This window comes from Papio anubis, chromosome 13 (assembly GCF_008728515.1).
Source record: "Papio anubis isolate 15944 chromosome 13, Panubis1.0, whole genome shotgun sequence".
Lineage (NCBI taxonomy): Eukaryota > Metazoa > Chordata > Mammalia > Primates > Cercopithecidae > Papio > Papio anubis.
Window position 1 is genome coordinate 94,938,354 of NC_044988.1, and position 22,143 is coordinate 94,960,496.

At 40.1% G+C, this 22,143-nt stretch overlaps 1 protein-coding gene and 1 long non-coding RNA gene across 2 annotated transcripts in view; one reads left to right on the forward strand and one right to left on the reverse strand.

Moving 5' to 3' along the window:
- MAPKAP1 (MAPK associated protein 1) overlaps positions 1-22,143 on the reverse strand; it is a 266,192-nt gene that overhangs the window by 91,690 nt on the left and 152,359 nt on the right. Inside the window, 1 exon segment of the mRNA XM_021927651.2 lies at positions 12,990-13,099. Coding sequence (XP_021783343.1) covers positions 12,990-13,099 — 110 coding nt within the window.
- LOC116270073 lies at positions 6,876-12,623 on the forward strand. Its single transcript, XR_004178002.1, has 3 exons — positions 6,876-6,962; positions 8,131-8,267; positions 12,539-12,623. It is a non-coding gene; the product is annotated as an uncharacterized LOC116270073 (long non-coding RNA).

Below are 22,143 nucleotides of genomic sequence, written 5' to 3' on the forward strand. Positions count from 1 at the left end.
ACACATCAATGGCCTGACCGAAAAAAGAGGGCCTTCTGCTTCCTCTGGAGACTGAGACTCTTCATGGAGGCTGGAGAGATGTAATGGGCACATGCAACACTCTAATCCTGTAATTATAGAATCATTTTCATTTTCAAAATCACATGGATATTTAAGTATACTTCCTCTTTTAAATGTTTTTTGAGAAGAAGTAACAGCGTCTGTGAGCTACTAAACTGTGAACACAAAGACTTTTAAAACTCACTTGTAAATGTGTTTGTTACAGGCAATTATAGTTTGTTCACATTATCTCCAGAATCTTAGGCATATGAAATTAAATTTGCAGACATAAGCTATCTGATAAACAAGGCTTGTGACCATTAATCCATCCTTACAGATATATGGTATGAATTCGCTTATTAGTAAAAAAAAAATCATTTGAGTTGACTCTCTGGGCCTAGTTTTCTCCTTCTTCAAAATAAAGTGTGCTTCCAGCAGATTCTAATTCAAACACAATTCAAAGGCTCATTCTATCACAAGGTAAAAGCTTTCTATAGACTTAATTCACTGGAAAACAAAAGGTGCAGGCAAAGGCCAAGTCATATGGCTTGGAAGTAAACCAAAACCTAAAGAGAAAAGGAAGTAAACCAAAACCTAAAGAGAAAGGCAGGTTTTATGGCATGCCTGGCATGATAGTGGCAATAGGGATGATGGCAGCTGATGTCCACTGAGCGCCTACTGTGGACTGTTTTCTATGCATTCAGTTAAGACAACAACCTTGCAAGACAGGTATTATTATCTTTACAGAAAAGACAACTGAGGTCAGAAGGGGCTGAAGACTTCCCTAACTTCACAGATTGTAAAAAGGACAGTTGGGCTGGGGACTGGGGTTGGTTTGGTTGCAAAGCCCATGCTGTTTCCACTGAGTCTTGCTGTCACCCCCAGCTGAAGCAGGGCCATCTGGTCTCTCTAGGAAGAAACAGCTTCCACTGAGCCATGGGCCCTGTAACCTTATCCAGTAGGAGGAAGCACCACACAGCGGTACAACCTTTGGCCATTTGGCTTTGAGTCCCTGCTCCGCTACTAGCTGTGTGATCTCAGCAAGTCCTGAAACCTCTCTGAGCTTTAGTTTTCTCATTTATAAAATGAATATGACAACTGATTCAAATAGTTGTTTTAAGGATTAAAGCGTAATGGAAAAAAGTGTCTGGCAGATCACCTGGCCAAGTTTGAGTATTAATAAGTAGTAATTATTATACCTGTAACTGTATATGCAACTTAAAACCACAGATCAATGGAAGAAATTATGACCTCAAAGGTGTTATTTAACAGATGAGTTAATAACAATAAAATATCCTAGTGCTTTCTATGCTACAAGAATACATGTTTGTACATTCAGAAATTCGTATTAGTATCAACAGTGTCTAAATTATGTATTTTTAATTTTTGTGAGTTCTTTCCCATTTTATTACGAGTATTTATAAACCACAGAAAAGTTGAAAGAACTGAACATTGGAAACCCATATACCCATCACCTAGACCTACAGTTAACATTTTACAATACTTGCTTGATCACATATCTATAAATCCATTTTTAAAAATGCATTTCAAATCAAGGAGGAGACATTACTACATTCACTCTGAACTACTTGAGCGTACATAGCATTAACTGAAGCTCAATATTTGTTTAAGATTCTCTTTTTACTTTTAGGTAAAAATTACATGCAATATATGCACAAATTGTACAAATACAATTTGACAGTCTGACAAATATACACACTTGGCAACTGCAGCTCCCGTCAATATATAGATTCCCAGTCAATATACAGATGATTAGCTTTATTCCAGAAAGTTCCCTCATCCACATTACATTTTAAGTGAGGAAGCTGTGGTAAATGGAAAAAAACACTGGGCTCAAGAATCAAAGGGACTGGGTTCAAATCTCACCTCTATTACTCATTAGAAACACATACAAGTGTGTACACACGCACTCCATGTCCTCTCTTTCTCTCTGTATCTATGTATATCCTTGGTTTTCTACCATAAAAAAGAGACAATGCCCATCTCACAAGGTCTTTTGTAAAGGTTAAATACAAAAATACCTGGAATACAGTAAGTGTTCAGTAGATGCAATCAAATTGGAATCATTACCTTGGTACTTTCTACCTTTCTCCTACCTCTCTCCAATCTGAGGATATTGTCTTCAAAAAGAAAAGTAAGGACACACACACAAAAAGCAGTTGAAAAAGAGATGAGGGGGAAAAAGGCATCTCTCTGCATAGGCAGTACTCTCCCAATTTATCCACTCTGACTTCAGCTAATTAAACATCTGTCTCAACGGTCTTCTCAGCAAATTAGTCATCCCCACTTTGTGACATTGATTGTTGGTTGCAGCCTTTTCCCCACTTGCTACCATTCCCAGAAACTTCTAGGAGTTTACTCACCAGGCACATGGCAAGGAATGATGCAGGGTCCCCATTAACCCCCTACAGTTGCCCTTGGTGCCAGTGCTGTTCATAATGCTGCCAGGCATGTCCTTAGATCTGCCGCCCCAAAATAAACCGATTAAGGGGTAACAGTGTTTTTGTCTATGTTTCTGATTTCCAGATTATGATGCATTTTCTAGATGCTATGTACATGTACCAGACTAAAGTATTTAATAAACATTTAACTAAAAATCTGTTTTTTAAACTAGTGTTGATGACAAAGCAATCAGATAACAGAAGTTCTCAAATGGGAGGTGAATTAAAGTCTGGTAGATTATTAGACAGCTTTTTCTGAACATATAAACAAAAGCTTTGCCAGTGCGCAAAGGGCCAGCAGGCAAACAAGTGAAGCTGTGTGGCTTGGATGTGTGATCCATTTCTCTACATGATGGTGTGTGTGTGTATGTATGCTTATACACCTGCTTTGGCAGGAAGCAGGGGGAAGTGAGGTGGGGGCGAGCTGTATTCTGAACTACAGAGCACATCTTAAAAATGGTATTCTGAAATCAGGCTTTTTCTCAATCCTTTTTCCCATTAAAATAGTCGTGACTGACCAAAGAACTATCTTTTAGAAAGATAAAATGGATAATACACACATTAAAAATACTAAATGACACTAAAGACCCAGAAATGCAAATTAAAATGAGATACTGGCTGCTAACCATCAGTTTGGCAAAAATTAAAGACTGATATCATTCAGTGTTGGTAAGGAGCTGGGAAAAAGGGCATTCTCACATACTGTTAGAATGTCAAAGAACGAGCATAAGTTTTTTTTTTTTTTTTTTTTTTGGAGACAGAGTCTCCCTGTCACCCAGGCTAGAGTGCAGTGGCATGATCTTGGCTCACTGCAACCTCTGCTTCCCAGGTTCAAGCAATTCTCCCTGCCTCAGCCTCCTGAGTACCTGGGATTACAGGCACCTGCAATCTAACCTGGCTAATTTTTGGATTTTTAGTAGAGACAGGGTTTCGCCATGTTGGCCAGGCTGGTCTCAAACTCCTGACCTCAGGTGATCCACTTGCCTTAGCCTCCCAAAGTGCTGGGATGACAGGTGTGAGCCACTGCATTCAGCCAGGCATAAACTTTTTGAAAGGCAATTTGTTTTCCTCAACATTTTAAATAAATATTTGACAAGCAATCCATATTTAAAATCTAGCACAAATGTGTCCAATGAATATTCAAACAAGATTGTTCACTGCATGTTTTTTTAATACTGAAAATTTGGAAATAATCTAAACATCCTTCAATAGAGAGCTAAGTTGAACAAATTACTAGGAAGATAAAATGTGTGGTCACTCTAATATAGAATAATGCTTATGATATATTACTGAACTAAAAAAGTAAACGTAATATCATATATACCGTGTGACATAATTACCCTAAAAACCTTAACACATGTGCATTTTTCATGAGTTCACTTAACAAGCATTTACTGAGTATACTATTTGACAGGTACCTTAACAGGTGTTGATTATGTAAGTGATTTAAAAAACAAAAACAAAAAACAAGAATCCTGTCCACATGAAATGTATAACCTATATGTATATCTATATGTGAACTGAAGGAAAAAACCAAAGGATTTACACCAAAGGAAGTTAGAGGAAACTTTCATTTTTTACTTCACACATCTCTAAAATGTTTGCTTCTTCCCCAACAAGTATTTAATTTCATTTAAAAAATATCTTTAAATGCCACTACCTTCTTTTGATACTAACTCCAGGAGATCTGGCCACAGGTCAAAGCTATTTCAGTTCTCCCAAACTGTGCATTTAGCTCTAATGAAAGAAACCAGATGTTACCATAGTGTCCACCCCTGTTTCCCGACGAGCAGCTTCTACTCTTCTGCACCCTTAATTCAGGGCTCCATTATCTGTTGGACAGATTTCTTGAGAGCCTCTGCACTTCTCTGCTTCACATTCTGTGGCCTCTAATTCATTTGTACAATACAGATGAGTGTTTTCTAAGAGAAATTCTGATTATATATTGCCCTTCTTTCAACAGATCCCCTCTGCCATCAGAATACAGTTCACATTCAACACAGCTTACATATGGACATAACCTAGCCCCTGATGACCACAGCAGCCTGAACACTCTTTCCCATCCCTCTTTACCTGCCTAGTTTCTATTCATCTTCAGATTTCAGCCAGATGAGGAGCTTGGGATAGTCTTCCCTGACTCCCCAGTATGGAACCAGGGCTCCCTGCTCCCTATGTGCACCCAGGCCCTATACTTACTTCCATGGTATCATCCCTTGCATGGTATTATAATTGCCTGCTTATTCCAACTAAACAGAAAGCTCCTTGAGAGCAGGAACCATTTCTTGGTCTTTACAAAATTCTTAGTGCCTACATAATGCTTATTACAAAACAAGCTCCCAAAACATGAATGCACTTCTATTTTTAAGCTCACTTATCAGGCCTGGCCTGGTCGGATCTGGCCCTGCCTAGTTTCTGTAGTTTATTCTCTGCCCTCTTCCTGCTCCAGTGATTTGGAAGTTCTATGTATTGTGACTACATTTCAAAACATGTTGTCTCCTCTACTTAGAATGTTCTTCTTCTCATTTACCCAACTGGCAAAGTTCTAATTAATCTTCAAGAAGCCATCAAATAAATCACCCCAGAGCATCTTTTCTCAGTTCCCTACCCAACCCAGCAGTTTCAAGTAGGACTCCCTTACCTGTGCTGCTTTAGTAGTTTATATACATCTGCTTGTCAATTTACACATTTTAATCCCTCTTTTTCCGTGTACTCATTGGGTTTTCCACCTGATTTCTAGTGCAGCATGGCACAGAGCAGGCAGCATTTGATGACAGTTGAACTAAACAGAGCATCTCGGAGCCACACAGAGCTTAAGAGCACACATGGCCCTGTCCTCCAGTGCCTTGATTAATTCTCACTCAGCCTCCCATGTTAGAGTTGAGGAAAGTGAGGCTTTGAGAGGTTAAGTACATCATTATACACATATACAGTTTCCAGAATTTCTTAATTCTGAGATAGATTTTCATTTTTTAAAACATTTATAAAATGAGGATGCAGTTTACAATCAATATGTACATTTAATGTAGTAGTATTTCCTAAGAAGCTATTATTAAATTGGTAGTGCTCTAGAATCGGCCCCTAGTGAACCCAGGAGAAGGCTGTCTGACTTCTAAGTGTGTGTGTGTGTCTCCCATACCACCAAATAGCCTCTCGGGGCATATGTCTTTTTTCTTCCTTTCAGTCTGCTTTTTCATTAATCGAATCCCACTTGTGACTGCCCAGATGAAGTGAATGAATAGATTTTATAATGAAAAAGGAACTTCTGAAAGATTAGCGACTAGCAGGAAGAGTAAATGCTGGTCAAACATAGTTTTGGCAAATGATATATTTCAAGTTTTTCTGATGTGGCAGTCGCAAGAGCTCATAACACCCTTCTAAAATAATTGGGTCTCTAAAGTGGTTCCAAAAGATTTTTGCTTGACATAAATTCTCTAAATTTCCAGGCTTTCTGGATAAAATAGTTGACTGCAATGCCATCTTCAATGTGCTGTGCTCTATATTTGGGAAGATCCATCAGGAGCCTCAGAGCACTCCAGACACGGAGAGGCTCAGGTGAGATGGAACAGTAAGATAAAGAGGCAGAGAAAGGAGGCAGGCAGGAATATTGAACTCGGAGCTCCTTGCCTGGGGCACTTCTGAGTCACACATTTAAACACTTTAGCAGCCCTAATTTACTGTAGCATTTTCCCAATAGGTCACTGGATATCGAGTATCAGGTCTTCTTTCCTATTCATCTCCCATGCATGAGAGGCATCAGCATGATTATTTATTCTTCCATAAGGAGGAACAGTTGTCTGCAAAATTTACTGCCTCTTTTTTGACAAAGATCACTTACACAGTTCTATTTTCCATCCATCCATTCATTCATTCACTCATTCCGTGTTTATTCTTTTAAGGATGACCTGCTACAGCATAAAGAAACCACAAATCTGTGTCCCTGGCTTACAAACTCGACTTTGATAGAAGAAAGAATACTGGATTTTCTGTATCAATTGCACATGAAGTAGGACTCTCTGTTCAACCCTATAGCCAGAACATTCTTTAGCTTACATTAGCCTTCAGAGGGCATTTCAGGCTAGAAGAGTGTTAAAAACCCTACTCCATCTAAAATATATATGGGTTTCCCTTTTCCACAGGGCAGCTTAGGACAGGTGTATGTTGCTTTAAGAAAGCTAGACATAAAACATTAAAACTGACACCAATACAGACAAATTGTGCAATTACAAAAAGAATTCCTGGCTTTATATCCAGATTCACCACAGGGTTCCTTTAAATGCTGCACTTCCCTAGTGCATTTAGATCTCAGAATCAATGAACGTTTCTGTTTACAGAATTTTAAATTTGTTCTCCCATTAGGGTTCTAATAAGCAACATGGTACAAATAAAAAGAGTATGGGCTTTGAGGTCAAAAAAGCCTGGGCTCCAATTTAGATTCACCATTTACTTACTGAGGAAACTTGGGTAAGTTTAACCTCTTAGAGCTGAGGAAAGTGAGGCTCAGAGAAGTACATCATTACATATACGGTTACCATAGGTCCTTAATTCTAAGATGCACCTCTTTTTTTCCTTTACTTTTAACATTTCTAAAGCCTCATCTTCAAAACAGGCATAATAAAATCTACTTTCCAGGGCTGCTGTACAGATCAAATGAGGTAGTATTTCTAGGTACACCAAGGCACTCCATTCATTAGCTCCCATGTCCTTGAAAGGGGTCCTCCTTTTGGAAAGACCAACTCCTCCCCTGGCACACAAATCCCTTTTAAAATACCTCCCCCGGCAATACAGAGTCTTGCTCTGTCACCCAGGCTGAAGTGCAGTGGTGTGATCATGCCTCACTGTAGCCTTGACCTCCTGGGTTTAACCAATCCTCCCACATCAGTCTATGACATATTATTGAGTTAAAAAAGTAAATGCAGTATCATATATACTGTGTGACATAATTACCCTAAAAACCTTAACACATGTGCCATTTTTCATAAGTTCACTTAACAAGCATTTACTGAGCATACTACTATTTCTAGTCATACTACTATATATTTGACAGGTACCAGTCACTGGGACTACACACGTGTGCCACCACGCCTGGCTAATTTTTAAATTTTTTTTGTGAAGACAGGGTTTCACTATGTTGCCCAGTGTGGTCTCAAACTCCTGGGTTCAAGCGATCCTCCTGCCTTGGCCTCTCAAGTGTTGGAATTACAGGTGTGAGCTACTGTGCCTGGCTAAAATACTCTTAATAAATAATAAATTCATCTGTCTACAACTTTCTCAGTCTATCTGGCATGAAAGTAAGGCCTACTGTGTGTGGTATTTTGGTGACTGACCCTGCTGCAGCCAGTCTACTACAGCAGGTCCGCAGTGGGTCACAGGCTCGAAATTCTGCACCTCCCTATGGCCTTGGGTGCCCAGGGTCTCTGCCTGATCTGTATCCCTCTGTCATAAGGCAATCATCAACTCTGTATTTTTTTCTCCATTTCTTTCAAGTTCTTTTATTTCTTTGTGTTCATACTCTCTGTGTGTCTCTTATCCTCTTTGGGCCTCAGTGTATTTCACAGTGGTTAAAAATTTGGATTTAATTCTATACAGACTCGTATCTTAAAACTCTCTCTGGTTGCTGTGTAAAAAACAGACTGGAGAGAGGCCAAGAGCACGAGCACAAAAACCATCCAGGGTGCTATTTCAGCAGTCTAGGCGGACAGTCATGGTGACTTGGACCCATTCAACAGAGATGAAGACAACTAAATGGATTCAGGATCTATTCCAGAGGTAAAACTGACAAGACTTGTTAATGGATAAGATGTGGGGAGACAGTGCAGGAAAAATTCAAGACTGACAGCTGGGTATGTGGCTCAGGTGAATGGGTAGATGATGGTGCCACTTACTGTGCAGAGCACCTGCTTTATCTCCCTTAAAGGATCAATTTTACTATAATTTTTTTTTTTTTGGCGGGATGGGGGGTTAAGTAAACTGCAAAGTAATCTTAAATGTTCTTTTTACACTAAAATATGGCAAGCCACTGCTTTGATTGGCATTGTCCCTGCCTTGCTCCTAAACTGTTCATAGCTTAAATGTGAAGGTCATTGTTTAAATGTCAATTTCTCAGACAGGGGCTCCCTGAACACCCTATAGGATGCAGAGAGCTCCCCTCCATTCTATCATTCTCCCTCTTAGCCCCTTATGTACACTCTTGCTCTAGAATAAGATCCTCCTTAGGTCTGACACAGGAGAGCACGTCAGTGAATGTACGACACAGCTACAGATACATTATGGATCGATATTTACATTTCACATGAATTTGTAAGATACAACTTAAGAGTCCAATGATGCCATCATGAATTGTCCCTCAGACCAGAACCCCATACCCTGTCGTACATGTTTACTCCCCCTCTGCTCCTAGCAGTACTTTGCGGAATAATGTTTGAAAAGCCCCGTAGGCTATCTCACTGGTGACATTCTAGGGGTCTTGTGAAAACAAAGTAAATCAGCAAGCAATAAGGTGCTCTGTGACTCTAAACAGATATAGTTAGGAGGGAGTCCACCTGACAAAGCTAACACTTTTCTTTCAAGTTCTTCGTGAAATTTTATAAAAGTAGGAATGAATGTCACTAGGTTTATTAACAATATTATAAGAACTTTTTAAAAGAATCTTCAGACTAATAAAAATTTGTCTTTCATATCAAAAGAATGGACAGGAATAAGAAAAAGTTAAGATGCTCCTGTTCAATCTTTCCACAGACAATACAGAAAATCACCTCTATTTTATGATGAGACTATTGTGACAAGTTATGCGGAAAACTATTCTGCTTAGTAAACCCCACTTTGACGCTCTCTTTTGTAGATTAAGAGGTATCTATATTTCTGTGTCAATGTTAAAAACTGAAATTGATCACTTTCTCAGCAGTGTGTCTGTCATGTCCAACATAATGCTTCAGAAGGCTGGGAAGGACTGATGGTTAACAGCATTTTTAAACAACAACAACAACAACAACAACATAGTACTAAGAAACTCAGAAGGTCACTGATTGTGAGGGTAACTTTGACAGAGGGAGAACTTGAATTAAGGCCTTTATTCACTAAATAACAGCTTAGTGTATTTTACTGCCTAAATCAAGGGACCTGACAAGCCACTCTTTACTGTGTCAAAAACACACCCACCCAACTGTTAACATGAATAAAGAGGCTTCATCTAATTCTTCTAAAACTGGATTCTCCAATTACAATTTTCTTAAATAGTAGGGACTTCCTGCCAATGCAGGTAGATTCCAAATGTCAAGTGGGTCAGTGAAAAAAAAAAAAAAATGAAAGGTTGAAGAGAAACTTTAAAAGAGACATTTAAAAATAGGCATAAAAAATAGACCTTAGCAGAGAATTGACTGAAACATACTGTGAAAAGACTACTATAGTATATTCTTTTCACATGAATATTAATAGGAAAAAAACCATGCAATGTTCATAGTTATGAGTTGATGAAATAATTATAAATAATGCAAATCAAAATTTTAGATCAGTTACAAGTGTCTGTAAATGATAGTCTATCCTAAAAAGCAGAATGATTTTAAAACCCTAAGGGCTTCAATTGACAAAGCTATTTACCTAAACAAAGAAGAGTTATTTTGCTCAAATACATACCAACTTCTGATTTTTCACAAATGAAAACTGGGGAAGGAGTGCCACACTGAAGGACAACAGAGCAAATATTAGGACTGCCATTAGGCCTACATTTTGATTTAATAATGAAATAGTTTAAGTTCTAAATTTATTATTATTATCAAACAAACAGTTGTGTAGTCAGTCTGGAAAAAAGGTAAGGGAAGAGAAATGTCTGTGGGCAAGGAACAAGTTCACTGTTAGCCTATCAAAGGATTTCTGAAATCTTGTTTTAGCACAACTAACCTCTGTGATAACTACTGACTCTACATGGCATATGTATTTTGATTTGAAGTGGTATTTCCCTCCTTCTTCACTGAAGTTCAATAAGGGTAGCAAAGAGACAAGTGCTGTTCTGTACTCAATCAGGTAAAAGCTGTTTGATGACAGGGCTGCTCACTCTAATTCTGTCCCAGACATGGGGCATGGTAGGCACATTTTTGAAAAGACTAAGCCGGTCATTGTGACAGAGGCTCAGGAAATGCAGGATGAGTGCCTCTAACGTGGCATCTCTTTCCACCAAGTTCATGACTAAGTTCATGTGTCATAATAGGTAACTAATAGGTATTTCATAGCCAGCTGTGAGCACCAACAATTTTTTAAGTACTTTCTATGTGTTACTTTCTATGACAAGAGGATTTTCCTCTTTTCATTAATCACTCTCCAAAAAACTCTACTCATACAAAAGTTCAAAAACACAAGATGTACCCTGCCTTTATCAACCTAAGCTTAAACAAATATCTTTACCAAACTGGAGATCCTTCTATTTTATGAGACCAGACTTATTAAAGCTACAGAAAGAGCTTCTTTTGTTAAAAAGCTTTTTGAATTAAGAAAATAGACAGTAATTTATGTAAATGTATCAATCTCAATCGGCTTCTCTTGTATGAAAAGGAATAAATAATGCAGATCACTGTTTTTCAGATAACCGAGTCCTAACTCTTTGCCAAGGATATGGCAAAGATTCTGATGGAAATGGCAGTAATGTGTACACAAAGGTGAACATAAATAAATGTGTGTATGATAAGCGCTGGGAATGGACATAGAAAAACGGGTATGCAATTGGACAGAGACGACGGGAGACAGAAGGAAAGATACTGGCTCAGCTGTATCTAAATAAGTTCACAGGAGTTTCATGGTATGAAAAATCTGTGACAGTGGAATTTTTACTAAGAAGCTTAAAAAAGTTTCACTTTCTCCTTGGACAATTCAGAATAAGGCCTTCTTAGAATATAATGCATTATATCACAAATATACTTTTATATAAAATATTTGGGAACAAAACAAGAGTAAAGAACCAGGATCCGAAAGGGTGTATGCCTACTAAATATCTTTGATTATCTGAAGCTGTTTAAAAGCTATTCGATTGGCACCTGGAACCCCAAAATATCCACTTTTCACTGGGAAGGAGTGGCTGTGCCTCTTCAATCATCCCCTAAATGCAAAGAAGTTTGACCCCCATGCAATGGATAAAAGTCACCCAAAAAATGAACAAAAGAGGTGTTTGGAAAAACCAGAACACCATTCATCCCAGCTAACGACTTGTTCATTATGAGTGATGATGGATAAAGACTTCTCATGCTGAGATGAAATCAAGATTTATATGCATTGTTTCCTCTCCCAACTTGTGGGAAGATCATCATCATTTAATTCTATCTCTGCGGCCAGTGATGGGCATCCAGAGAGCTGGTTATCAAACGGCGCAGTCAGCTGGCAAAAGCCGAAACGTGCAGTTGGCACATCTGGACGGAGCCGCCACAGCCGAGGGTGAACAATGACTCCTGGCAAGCATCCAAATTGCTTGCAGACGCTAGCAGGTCTCATCTACAACCGCCCCTACCAGCATCTCTCTCTCTCTCTCTTTTTTATGAGAATCAGATTTTCATTGCTCCATTCAATTGCTCTCCTCTGCCATTTTTTACAGCTCTTATCGTTCCCCTGGAATATGGCCTTGAGACAGCTCATCCGTGTCCTTCACTGTGTTATCTCTTCTAACTTTTATTAAAACTTCAGCTTTCATCTGAAGATAGCTAATTAAATCTGGAACAGATTATATGCCTCCCCTTAAAAAGAGCACAAAACTATTTTCTTCAGCGCCAGCAATGCATTTTTTCCTTTCCAAAAGGTGAAATCAAAGGTGTTTAAGAAGTCTCTTTATTTACAGAGCTAAGATATTCAACATGAGTTGATTTATATTAAAGTTGTCTGTGATATGACAGATCTTTGAGCTATTTCTCAAGATAATTATTTCTCAATCCTGGTATATATGCTTTAAATATCACAGCTAATACTATAAGCATATTTTCCATATAAAGTTGGGTAATGAGGAGTTAGGTTATTTGTGCACATCAAGTGACTTGCCTTTTTGTCTTTTTTTTTTTTTTTTAAAGGGTTGCCCTCATTTGATAAAGATGAAGAGAAATTTTTCTTTTCTTCCCCATACCAGAGACATTAGTAACTAAAAGTTCTCCCATGGGAAATTATGTGAAAACATGAAATTAAAAGTAGTGATTCAAGTTTAGGACTGATTCGGTTTTCAAGACAGCTTTACATCAACTAATCATCAGCACAAGTAGCTCTGTCTGAATCTACCACAAATTATTAATGAAGGAACTTCCACAATTGATATGAATACATTCTTCTCACATATGCCACTGAGCCAGTCCCTTTCTGAGGCCCAGGGGCAATGTACAATCACCTTTTCTTGCACAGATCTGCTAACCAAACCTTCTAGCAATGACATCTGAAACAATCTAGCCAGCCATCACACACACATGCCTTATGCCCTTTTAATAAGGGTTAAGCTTCTACTACTGTGAGAATATGATTTAACTATCCCACCTGAAACCTTCTGGGATCCTTTTCTTCGCTTCACTGCCTTTAGTAAGATTTCCTTCATGGTAACCTTTGTGTTGTCCACCTGAATAAGGGAGAATCCATGAGCAGCATTTCTGTAGGAAAAGACAAATATTACATCATCACCAACATTCATCCAGAGAGATGTTACTGCGATCTTCACTGTGTTTAAGCAAGTTTTAAAGTAAGTGCATACTGAGGTACCAATTATTTAAAAATAGGTTGAATAGATATACTTCTAATGGTGGGGGATGGGAGGGGTGGTGATAAAAGATTCTAGCATGAGCAGTTCCAAGTGAAAGAGAGCTCAGGCTTAGGGAAGGTTTTTCTAATTTGTCCAAGTTGAACCTAAGTGGTCTGCGTGGGTCAGCAGCAGGGTTCCTAGTGTTGGCTTCCAAACCAAATCTTGCAATAAGGATTGACAACTGATAAACTTGGCTTGTATCAGTAGATGTCACTACAGGCAGATACTGCCATCATACTAAGCTAATGGAGCCCCAGACAAAAAAAAAAAATGTCATGTGGGGCCAGAGGGCAGTAATACCCCAAAGTAATTGAGAAGGAGGAAAATAAAATGCTCTAACTAGCTAGTAAATATACTTGTTTATTCATACACATACACTTTCTTTTTTTTTTTTTTTTTTTTGAGATGGAGTCTCACTCTGTCACCCAGGCTAGAGTACAGTGGTGCAATTTCGGCTCACAGAAAACCTCTGCTGCCCAGATTCAAGCGATTCTCCTGCCCCAGCCTCTCCAGGAACTGAGATTACAGGCGCCTGCTACTGTGCCTGGCTAATTTTTGTAGTCTTAGTAGAGATGGGTTTCACCATCTTGGCCAGACTGGTCTTGAACTCCTGACCTCATGATCTGCCCGCCTCAGCCTCCCAGAGTGCTGGGATTACAGGCGTGAGCCACCGCACCAGGCTGTATTTTTTTTTTTTAATACAGTCTATACACTTCAGTATGAATGCTTTAATCTACTTAGTCCTAGAAAGTCAAAATATTAGCTGAAGCACAAGTAATTATAAGACAAAACACTAACACTCCTTGTAAGCTTCCAATTAATCCAACTGGGTGGGGGAAAGGCTTCATCTGGATTGGAAAAAAACTGCTAAGGAACAAGTACTCTAAAAACAGAAGCCCATCTCCTGTGTGAGGTATAACTTCACCAAGACTGTTAATTGCAATAGCAAGTATCACAAATACTACTCACTACGCTTGGGCACTGGAACAAAACAGACCAATTCCAAGTAGCTCATGTAACAAACGGGACCCAAGTTTCCAACTATGGAACATGGGAATTGCCACAAGGAGTTTGGTCGCATTCCCATTTCTCCATAAGAATCTCTAAAGGGAACATGGCCAAAAAACATGGCAGAACTTCATATTGACAAGAAATCTGAAAGAAAAGCCAAGCCCCAAGCTAAGCTCTGGAAAAGCTTCCCAATGGTAGGACAGGCTGGGAAGGGTTTTAAGCCTAGGCTGGACCCAACCAGGTGGCTGACTCTCCATAGGGGCTGGGGGTCGATCTCAAAACCAAGGACCTAATTTGCTTCCCTAATACAGAGACATCTCCACAACCCTCCTCTCCATACGGCTTGCTGTTTAATCCTTGACATTCCATTTGTTAAAAAGCAAAAGCCGAAGCTGGTCTGGCCAGCACCATCATCCATTTTAACTTGGTCAAGTTCTTGCTATCGAACAGCAGGCCTGAGAACTGTCAAGCTAATTTTACTGAACACTCTGTTACTGAATCATGCCTGAGTCCCGGCCATTCTTTACCTCAGAAGCTGGACCCCATCCCAGAACAATCTTTAAAAGTTTATTTTACTGATCAAAGCAAAATAAGAAAAAGCTCTTTTTAAAAAACTATATTTAGGGAGCGATGCAGTAAGTGATACTTTGGCAAGAGTACTGAAATGTAAAGTGCCTTGTGCATTTATAAACTTGGGGGTATTTGCTCTGGCGCTAGGCCAGTGTGTGTTTGGAACAAATGCCAGTCAACCACGATCAGATTTGCCTTCCCCTGCTTTCTCCTCAGAAGTCAGTATGTGCTCCATCTGTGACAATATGTTGGGCGATGGATGAGTAGGGCCTAAAAGAGAACACAAGTTCTCGGGTACTCACAAACTAGTACTGGCCTGGACCTCATGAACTGCCATCCACCTGGTTCTAGCGGAACTACTGTAGATTTCAGTCTGCTTAGAAATTGCTTACGTTTCCTCCTACTCTGCTGCCGGCTGACAGCATTATTTCCAGCCAATACGTTTATCTTTTTCAGCAAAAGCAGACTAAAAGCTCAAAAGGAAGCCTTGTGTTTGGACTAACTTCCATAAATTAAAAGTGTCCTTTTAAAAGATTTTTGAGCAGAGGAAAATCCCCAGTCTGTATTTTTCTGTCATTTTACCAAAACGTACCTGGGTGACAAGGTTAAAGCAAGCAGAGGAAATCCCTGGCACTTATCATCCACAGGCATTACTGATAAATTGTGTGGTGGAGGAATAAAGGATTACCTTCTGTATTTTTTCATTACACTTTTCTTTTGTTACAGAATACATAAATCCATTGTGGCACAATGTAATATGTATCACCATGCTACACCTGCGGACGCTTCCGAGCGGCTGCCATGTCTGTGCAGTCAGGAATGATAAGTGAACCACCCGTGAATGTTAACGATAGTGATCATTCTGAGGTAACTCGGCTCTCCATCTTCCTTTACAGCCTCCGTGCTGAAGCCAGGGTAGCAAGGTTCATGAGAGGAAAATGAAAACAACAGCGAAGGGAAGGGGCACGCACGGCCCTCGGAATGGACCTTCGTGAGTGTGCAGTATCTTACTCTGGGGCTCCATTTCCGTCAAAACGTGCACGTTAAAAGGAGAAAGAGGTTCTGCCCTGCGTGCTGCACATTCAGGCAGACCTAATAAGAGTTTCCTCAGGTCAGTCCCACGCTCCGCTCCCTTCCCTCCAGACGAATGCCAACTTTGGATCTTGTTCCACGTCTACAGTGAGCGCTTTGCGGGGGAGATGGGCAGGGTTTTGTTTTTTGAGTAATACCCTCATATGTTTCTGAAACGTAAGAGCATAGAATGCAAGTGGTTCTCAGCCTCCGTCTAGGTGTAAGTGTTAAGTTATGCTCCCATTTAACAAGTGGAGATGGAGACTTGCCACCACAATTTTCAGCTTGACTTCCAAACATTCTGGGTTTTATGCCTCATTTCTTTATATCCAGGATTTTTTATGGGCTTTCTAAAAAGTCTATTGAAATACATCTTTCAAAGCCTTTACTTAATGTGGGATGCTGGGTTTGAGGCTGAGAGGACAATGATCGGGGGGGAGCGCTGGTAGTAGGCAGACAGGGTGCTCCTGGTCCCAGCCTGCCTGCCCTGTGGCACGTGCTCCAGTCTCTGGGTTAGGAGCTGTGGCGGGGTGATCAGCCCTCGGATGAACAGGCAGGCTACACACAGACCCAAAGTCTCGGCTCAGAAACCGCTCCTCCTCCTGCTCGCCTCAGGGACAGACAACTTTTTTTCCCTCAGAGCAGGGCATTCTATGGACACTGAAAAGCAGCAGCTGCCCTTCCCATGGCTCCTGGGGCTGTCCATGCTGGGTCTAGGGTGAAATTCCATGTCAGGGAGCGGATGAAACACTGCCAGGAGTGCTTCAGTCAATTCAAAGTTAGGTCAAGTCTCGTAACCACTGAACAATGTATGGGCATTTTAAAAAGAGACTCCTCACTTGTGCGCTCCGTCCCAGCGCACAGCCACTCAGTTACCCCAGAGAAGTTTGTATGCCAGCATGAACCCAACACAAGCAGCCTTTCTGTACTAAGCAGTAAGCGAGAGGCAGTGGGAGCCACAGAGCCCACAGGGACGTAAGTCTTCATCTGAAAAGCTTAGATTCTATCTTTAGGAACAGAGCTGGAACCAGAACCCAAGTTGGAAGGCAGCACACTGGAGAGGAAAGGGCAGAGACTGGAGGTTAAATACCCTTTGACCGAAATCCCAGTTCTGTGGCTAACGGAGATGTTGCTGTAACATGTGGGAACCTCAGCTGCATCCATGAAATGAGTAGGCTACTTCCCTATAGAATTGTCACGAGGAGGAAACAGACAGTGAATGCCAAGCACCTCACACTATGACTGGCAAACAGTAAAGGGAGTCGATGTTAGTTCTCTTTTGTTCTCCTTGTCCTAAGTCATCATCCCAAGAGGAGAGGCCCCACTTCAGCCCCTCCTTCCCCTGCCTCCTAAACAGAGACTGCTTATGGGGGGGGGGGAGGTGAGGATCTCAAAACTCATTGCCTGTCATTGGTAACACAGGGGCATTAAAATGTGTGATTTGTTGAGCTTGGTGGCAATATTCAGGGGCACTGTCAGTGAGCAGCCTGTGGCCCAAGCATCAAAGCTTCCCAAGAGCTCCAAGGGGAGCACTCTGGGTTCAGTTTTCAAAGCTTTCCTTTTTGAAAGTGTTAACTATGATGCAGGTATGTTCCACCTCAACTTAATTCACTATCTTTGAATAGTAATGATGGAAATTAAAAAATCATGGTGGTGTAAAGAATTTCAACAACATTTATTAAGAACTTTTTGATTTGCACAAGTTGTCCACTGTTGAACAATTATAATAACAGCAACGACTATTTATTGAACACTTTCTATGTGCTAGGTGCTGTTTTAAGCTTTTTAAAATAAATCTGTATTGACTCATTCAATCCTAAAATAGGTACAATTATTACACCCATTTTATAGAAACTGAGGCTGAAGGCATTAGGGAATTTACCTGAGATCACTCATCTATTAAAAATCCTGTTTTGGATTAAAAAATCAACAATATGGTCCCTAACCCAAGTTGCACAGTCCAGTGGGAGAGAAAGACAAGAAGCCAACAAACAATTCTAGTTCTGTGTGACAGCCACAAAGGCAGAGGCAAGTTCAGAGTGCTGCGGAAACAAACGTAGGGCACTTAACCCAGCCACACAGAGGTCAGAGGGCCCCAGAGCTTCCTAGTGGGGATGATGTCTCAAAATGCAGTCATCATTTAGCTCTAAACCATGCTAGGAGAGACGGTGGCAGCACCAGAAGGCAGCAGAGCCCAGTAAACTCTAGAATAAAGTGACCTGGTGTGAAGCCCCACCTCTGCTTTTATGGATAACAACATAATCACTTTAACTTCATTTCCTCATCGACAAAATGAGGATGATAATTATTCTTGGATTGTAAGATTGCTGTAAAGGCAAAATACTTCTAAAGTACTTACCATACCTGTCATATAATAAATGCTTATAGGCCAGCCATTAGTTAAAAAAAAGATAAATGTTTAATAAACAGTTAATATATAATAAGCATAAGCATTTTCTTCATATGTACAATGAATATATAATGATGAGACAATGATAATATTCAATATTTATTGAGCACTTACTTTGTTTAATCCTCCTAAAAAAGGTAGGGGCTATTATAAGTCCCATTTTATAACAGAGAAAATTGAGGTTTGGCAAGGCTGAGACATTTGTCTGGAGTTATATAATAAGTTAATATGTTATACAACTAATAAGTCCTGAAGGCGCCAGGACTTGAACCCAGATCAGCTAGACTCCGAAGTCTGTGTTTGTTAATCCCTCCACAGCCGCAAAGTGAGTCTTAGGGACTCAGGGAAAGAAGCGACTTCCAGACAGCACATCTTCCATGCCGGAACCACTGACCCAATCTGTGGAAAAGGTTCAACTTCCAATGTAACAAACTCAGTTTGACTATACATGTCCAGATTCTTAGCGTAACCATATGACCTACAAGATTTTTAGAGACCTCGGAGAAAGTCATGGTTTCAAAAGCCACAGTCTCAGTTTGCAGGAAGTGGGAAAAGGTTGCTAAGAGCCGTTCTCGAGTCTCCAGTCCTGACCAGTTCCCAAAAGTGATGAAGACATACTCTAGTTCTCAACCTGCTCTGGTCCAATTCCATGCATGTTCATTCTCCAGCATTTCAAGGTAGAAAATGGAAATATATGAGCAAGAGAAGGCCTTGTAATAACTGCAGCATGCCTGCTTTAAAGTAAGTACTTTGAGCATTACTTTATTCATAAAGAGTTGACACTAGTGTGAATGCCACATTTTGTTTCTCCTTACACTGACCAAAAATTTTTTAAAAGATCAAAGCGTACTGTGGGAGCATGCGATGTTTGACATTGGACAAAGTACTCTTTTTCAAAACAGACATTTTCCAAAAACATAACTCGCTAGACTAATGGGCAGTGAGAAGCCAAAATGACTGCCCTCCGCCTTCTCCTTGTGTATCTTTGCCAGAGTCCTTGGGACTTGCCAAATCCGGTCATGCCTGCTTAGCTTGCTCGACTGATTGTGCCAGAAAAGAAAATAAGACACAGATGTATTTGAGCTCTTTGAGATGCCAGTAAGAGAGACAGCTAATGGCTTCATTTCGACCCTCCCCTTCCAGCTGGGCACAGGTGGGGGATAATGAGGTCCCTCTCCCTAATCAAACTCAATTATTTACTACTCTATATAACCGCAAAGACATTCACATTCCGTTCAGAATATAAAACACACCGTGGGCTACTTCCAACCACTGCCACTGGGTATTTATAACAAACTCAAGTGGCTAACAGTTTGCCTTGGCAGGAGTTTAAGTGTGTAAAGTTTTGCAAACTGTTTCTGTTCAAATATGTCCTGCTGAAATGGGGTCCCAGGCGGGGTTCCATAACTGTCAGGTCAGTGAACTGCATAACATGTGAGAATGTATTCACCATGCAGTGCAGACAGGATCTGGAAATCAAACGCTTCGTTCTATCACAACCTTCTGAGAAGCATCACAGTTTTTTCAACAGCAAGACTGACATTGTATTAATAAACATTCCAAGTCACTAGCCTGACATGTACATAGCAGCAGCTGACAGACTCCGACATAAGCTGAGGGGAGAACAGAGGAAATCAAAATGAGACATAGTAACTAAACATGGCCAAAGGGGGAAGCATCACCAAACCAATCACATGGGCTCAGAAATGGGAGCTCCCGACTTTGAAGATACATATTAACTAAAGCAACAATCTGGTATAATTTTTAGATACAAAGTAAGTTGATGGTTATTTAAAATGTGTGCTTTTATGGTAGGAACAAAGCGAATCCTGGCACAATTTCAAGACATTCCAGTGAGCAAAACATACATATTTAGCTTGTCTGACCTTTAAATTCTTAGAAGTGTGTAATTAATGCTTTCCATCTTTATTACTTGCTCCAATATTTCTGTCACTTTAAACAGACACAAAGAAAAATCCTTTCTTTTCTCTAGACAGTTGCTGTTGCCAAAAAGGAAATCAAGTCAGATTTACAAATACAAAATTAAACAGGCTGCATATGTTACATTTCCATACACGAGGACAATCTGGACAATGAAAATGTTTGCTAATACAGCAGAATGAAAAGAAACAACACACAGTTGGTCCTCTATGACTCAAGCAAACAATAAATAACCAGGATGATTTATACTCATATCGTCAGGCCTGGTTACAGAAAACACAAGCATCTTCTTTTATTCCTTATTCTATTTTAGTTCTGCCTCTTACCAAACATTATGGCCTTGAGTTAGTAACTACCTGTCTCTGAGCCTCAGCTTACATATTATAAAAGTGAATTGAGTATAAGAAACTTTACTGATGGGGTGTGGCCAATTTTAAAATATCACAGAAAAGAAATAAGTGATTAAAAAAGAAATAAATGAGATAGTGTCTACTAGAGGCATGAAACCGAATGAGTGTGTGAAAATGTTCTCCCTGCCCTCCCCCACTCCTTTTTTTTTCATTCTCTAGACCACAAGGCAATAGCATATAACAGAAGGAAAGGCTTCAAGCTAATGACACCCTTTAATAAAGGTCTGGTCACTTGGGGTATACTGTGGATTTATCATTAAGACGGTACACTAAAACTCCCCACTCTTCTGAAAAGCCCAGAAAAGAGCATGAATGAACCCAGGGCACGCCTCTTTAAAAAAGCAGCTCATCTTTCCCTTTCTGCAGAGCCAAGAGAAGCCAAGGCAGTCTCTGGGAGCCTGCTGGGTCACAATGCCCAAGGCAGCCCAGCTTCTGGGCTAAGACCCTCTACTGTTACCTGATAACCCCTTACCCAAACAGCTCTTGGTTAGAACTGTTCCTTCCTCATGTTCCTCTAATATATCAAATATTTAAAGGAAAACACACACACACATATATGTGTGTATATATACACATATATATGTATATGTGAGACAGTTTAACTGCTCTGACTTCTAAGGAGATTTTGACCATTTTATTGGCCTTGACTTTTTTTTTTTTTTTTCCCTTTAAAGCCCTTTTTCCCCCACTCCAGAGAAGAATCCTGGTATGAAACTTTAATGTCAACACATTTAAGGTAATATTACCACAGTTGTTTTTGTCATTGCCACTTTTGAACTCAACTCAGTCTCACAAATTCTGACTAAATTAGGCCTGTGTTGGGAATGGGAGAAGGAGACAAACAAGGCAGGTCCCCACCCTTGAGAGGCACTTAGCCCACTCAGGATCTCATTCTCCCTTGTCCTACTTTGTCTAAAGGAACAGTAGGCTTTGGCTTGGTCACTGCTGGCAAGAAACACTGCTCGAGATGCAGGACACTATCTGAGTTCCAGATCTTTATCTGGTTTTGGGGGCCAGCCAAAAACGTTCCCATTCCTCCCACTCCCTACTTCTCCTCCCTGACACTCCTGATATCCAAACATCTTTACTGCTTAGGCTCAAAGTAGTCAGCAAGTTAGGGATTCCCATTTATAGACATATTTGCTCTGTCCAGAATCAATCAGGAACAATGGATAGTTTAGGAATCCACTTGTAGTTTGTTAAAAGAGGCAGTTTCCATTAGCAGGCTCCTAATTTGCAAGTTGTTAGAATAATCCATTCTCCTTCTCCAAACAACAACTCTATATCCAGGGGTTTCCTGGGGCCCAGGGGTTCTAGAGGGAAGGCTAGATAGATCTAGTCCTGATTAGTAAGAACATCAGAAGACATCCAATTACACGTTCCCACCACAGAACATTTTCCCAATGAGAAGTTCATTTAAGTTAATTAGTTCCTCTTTAAAAAATGTAAATAATTATAAAATAATTCACAATGTTTGTATGA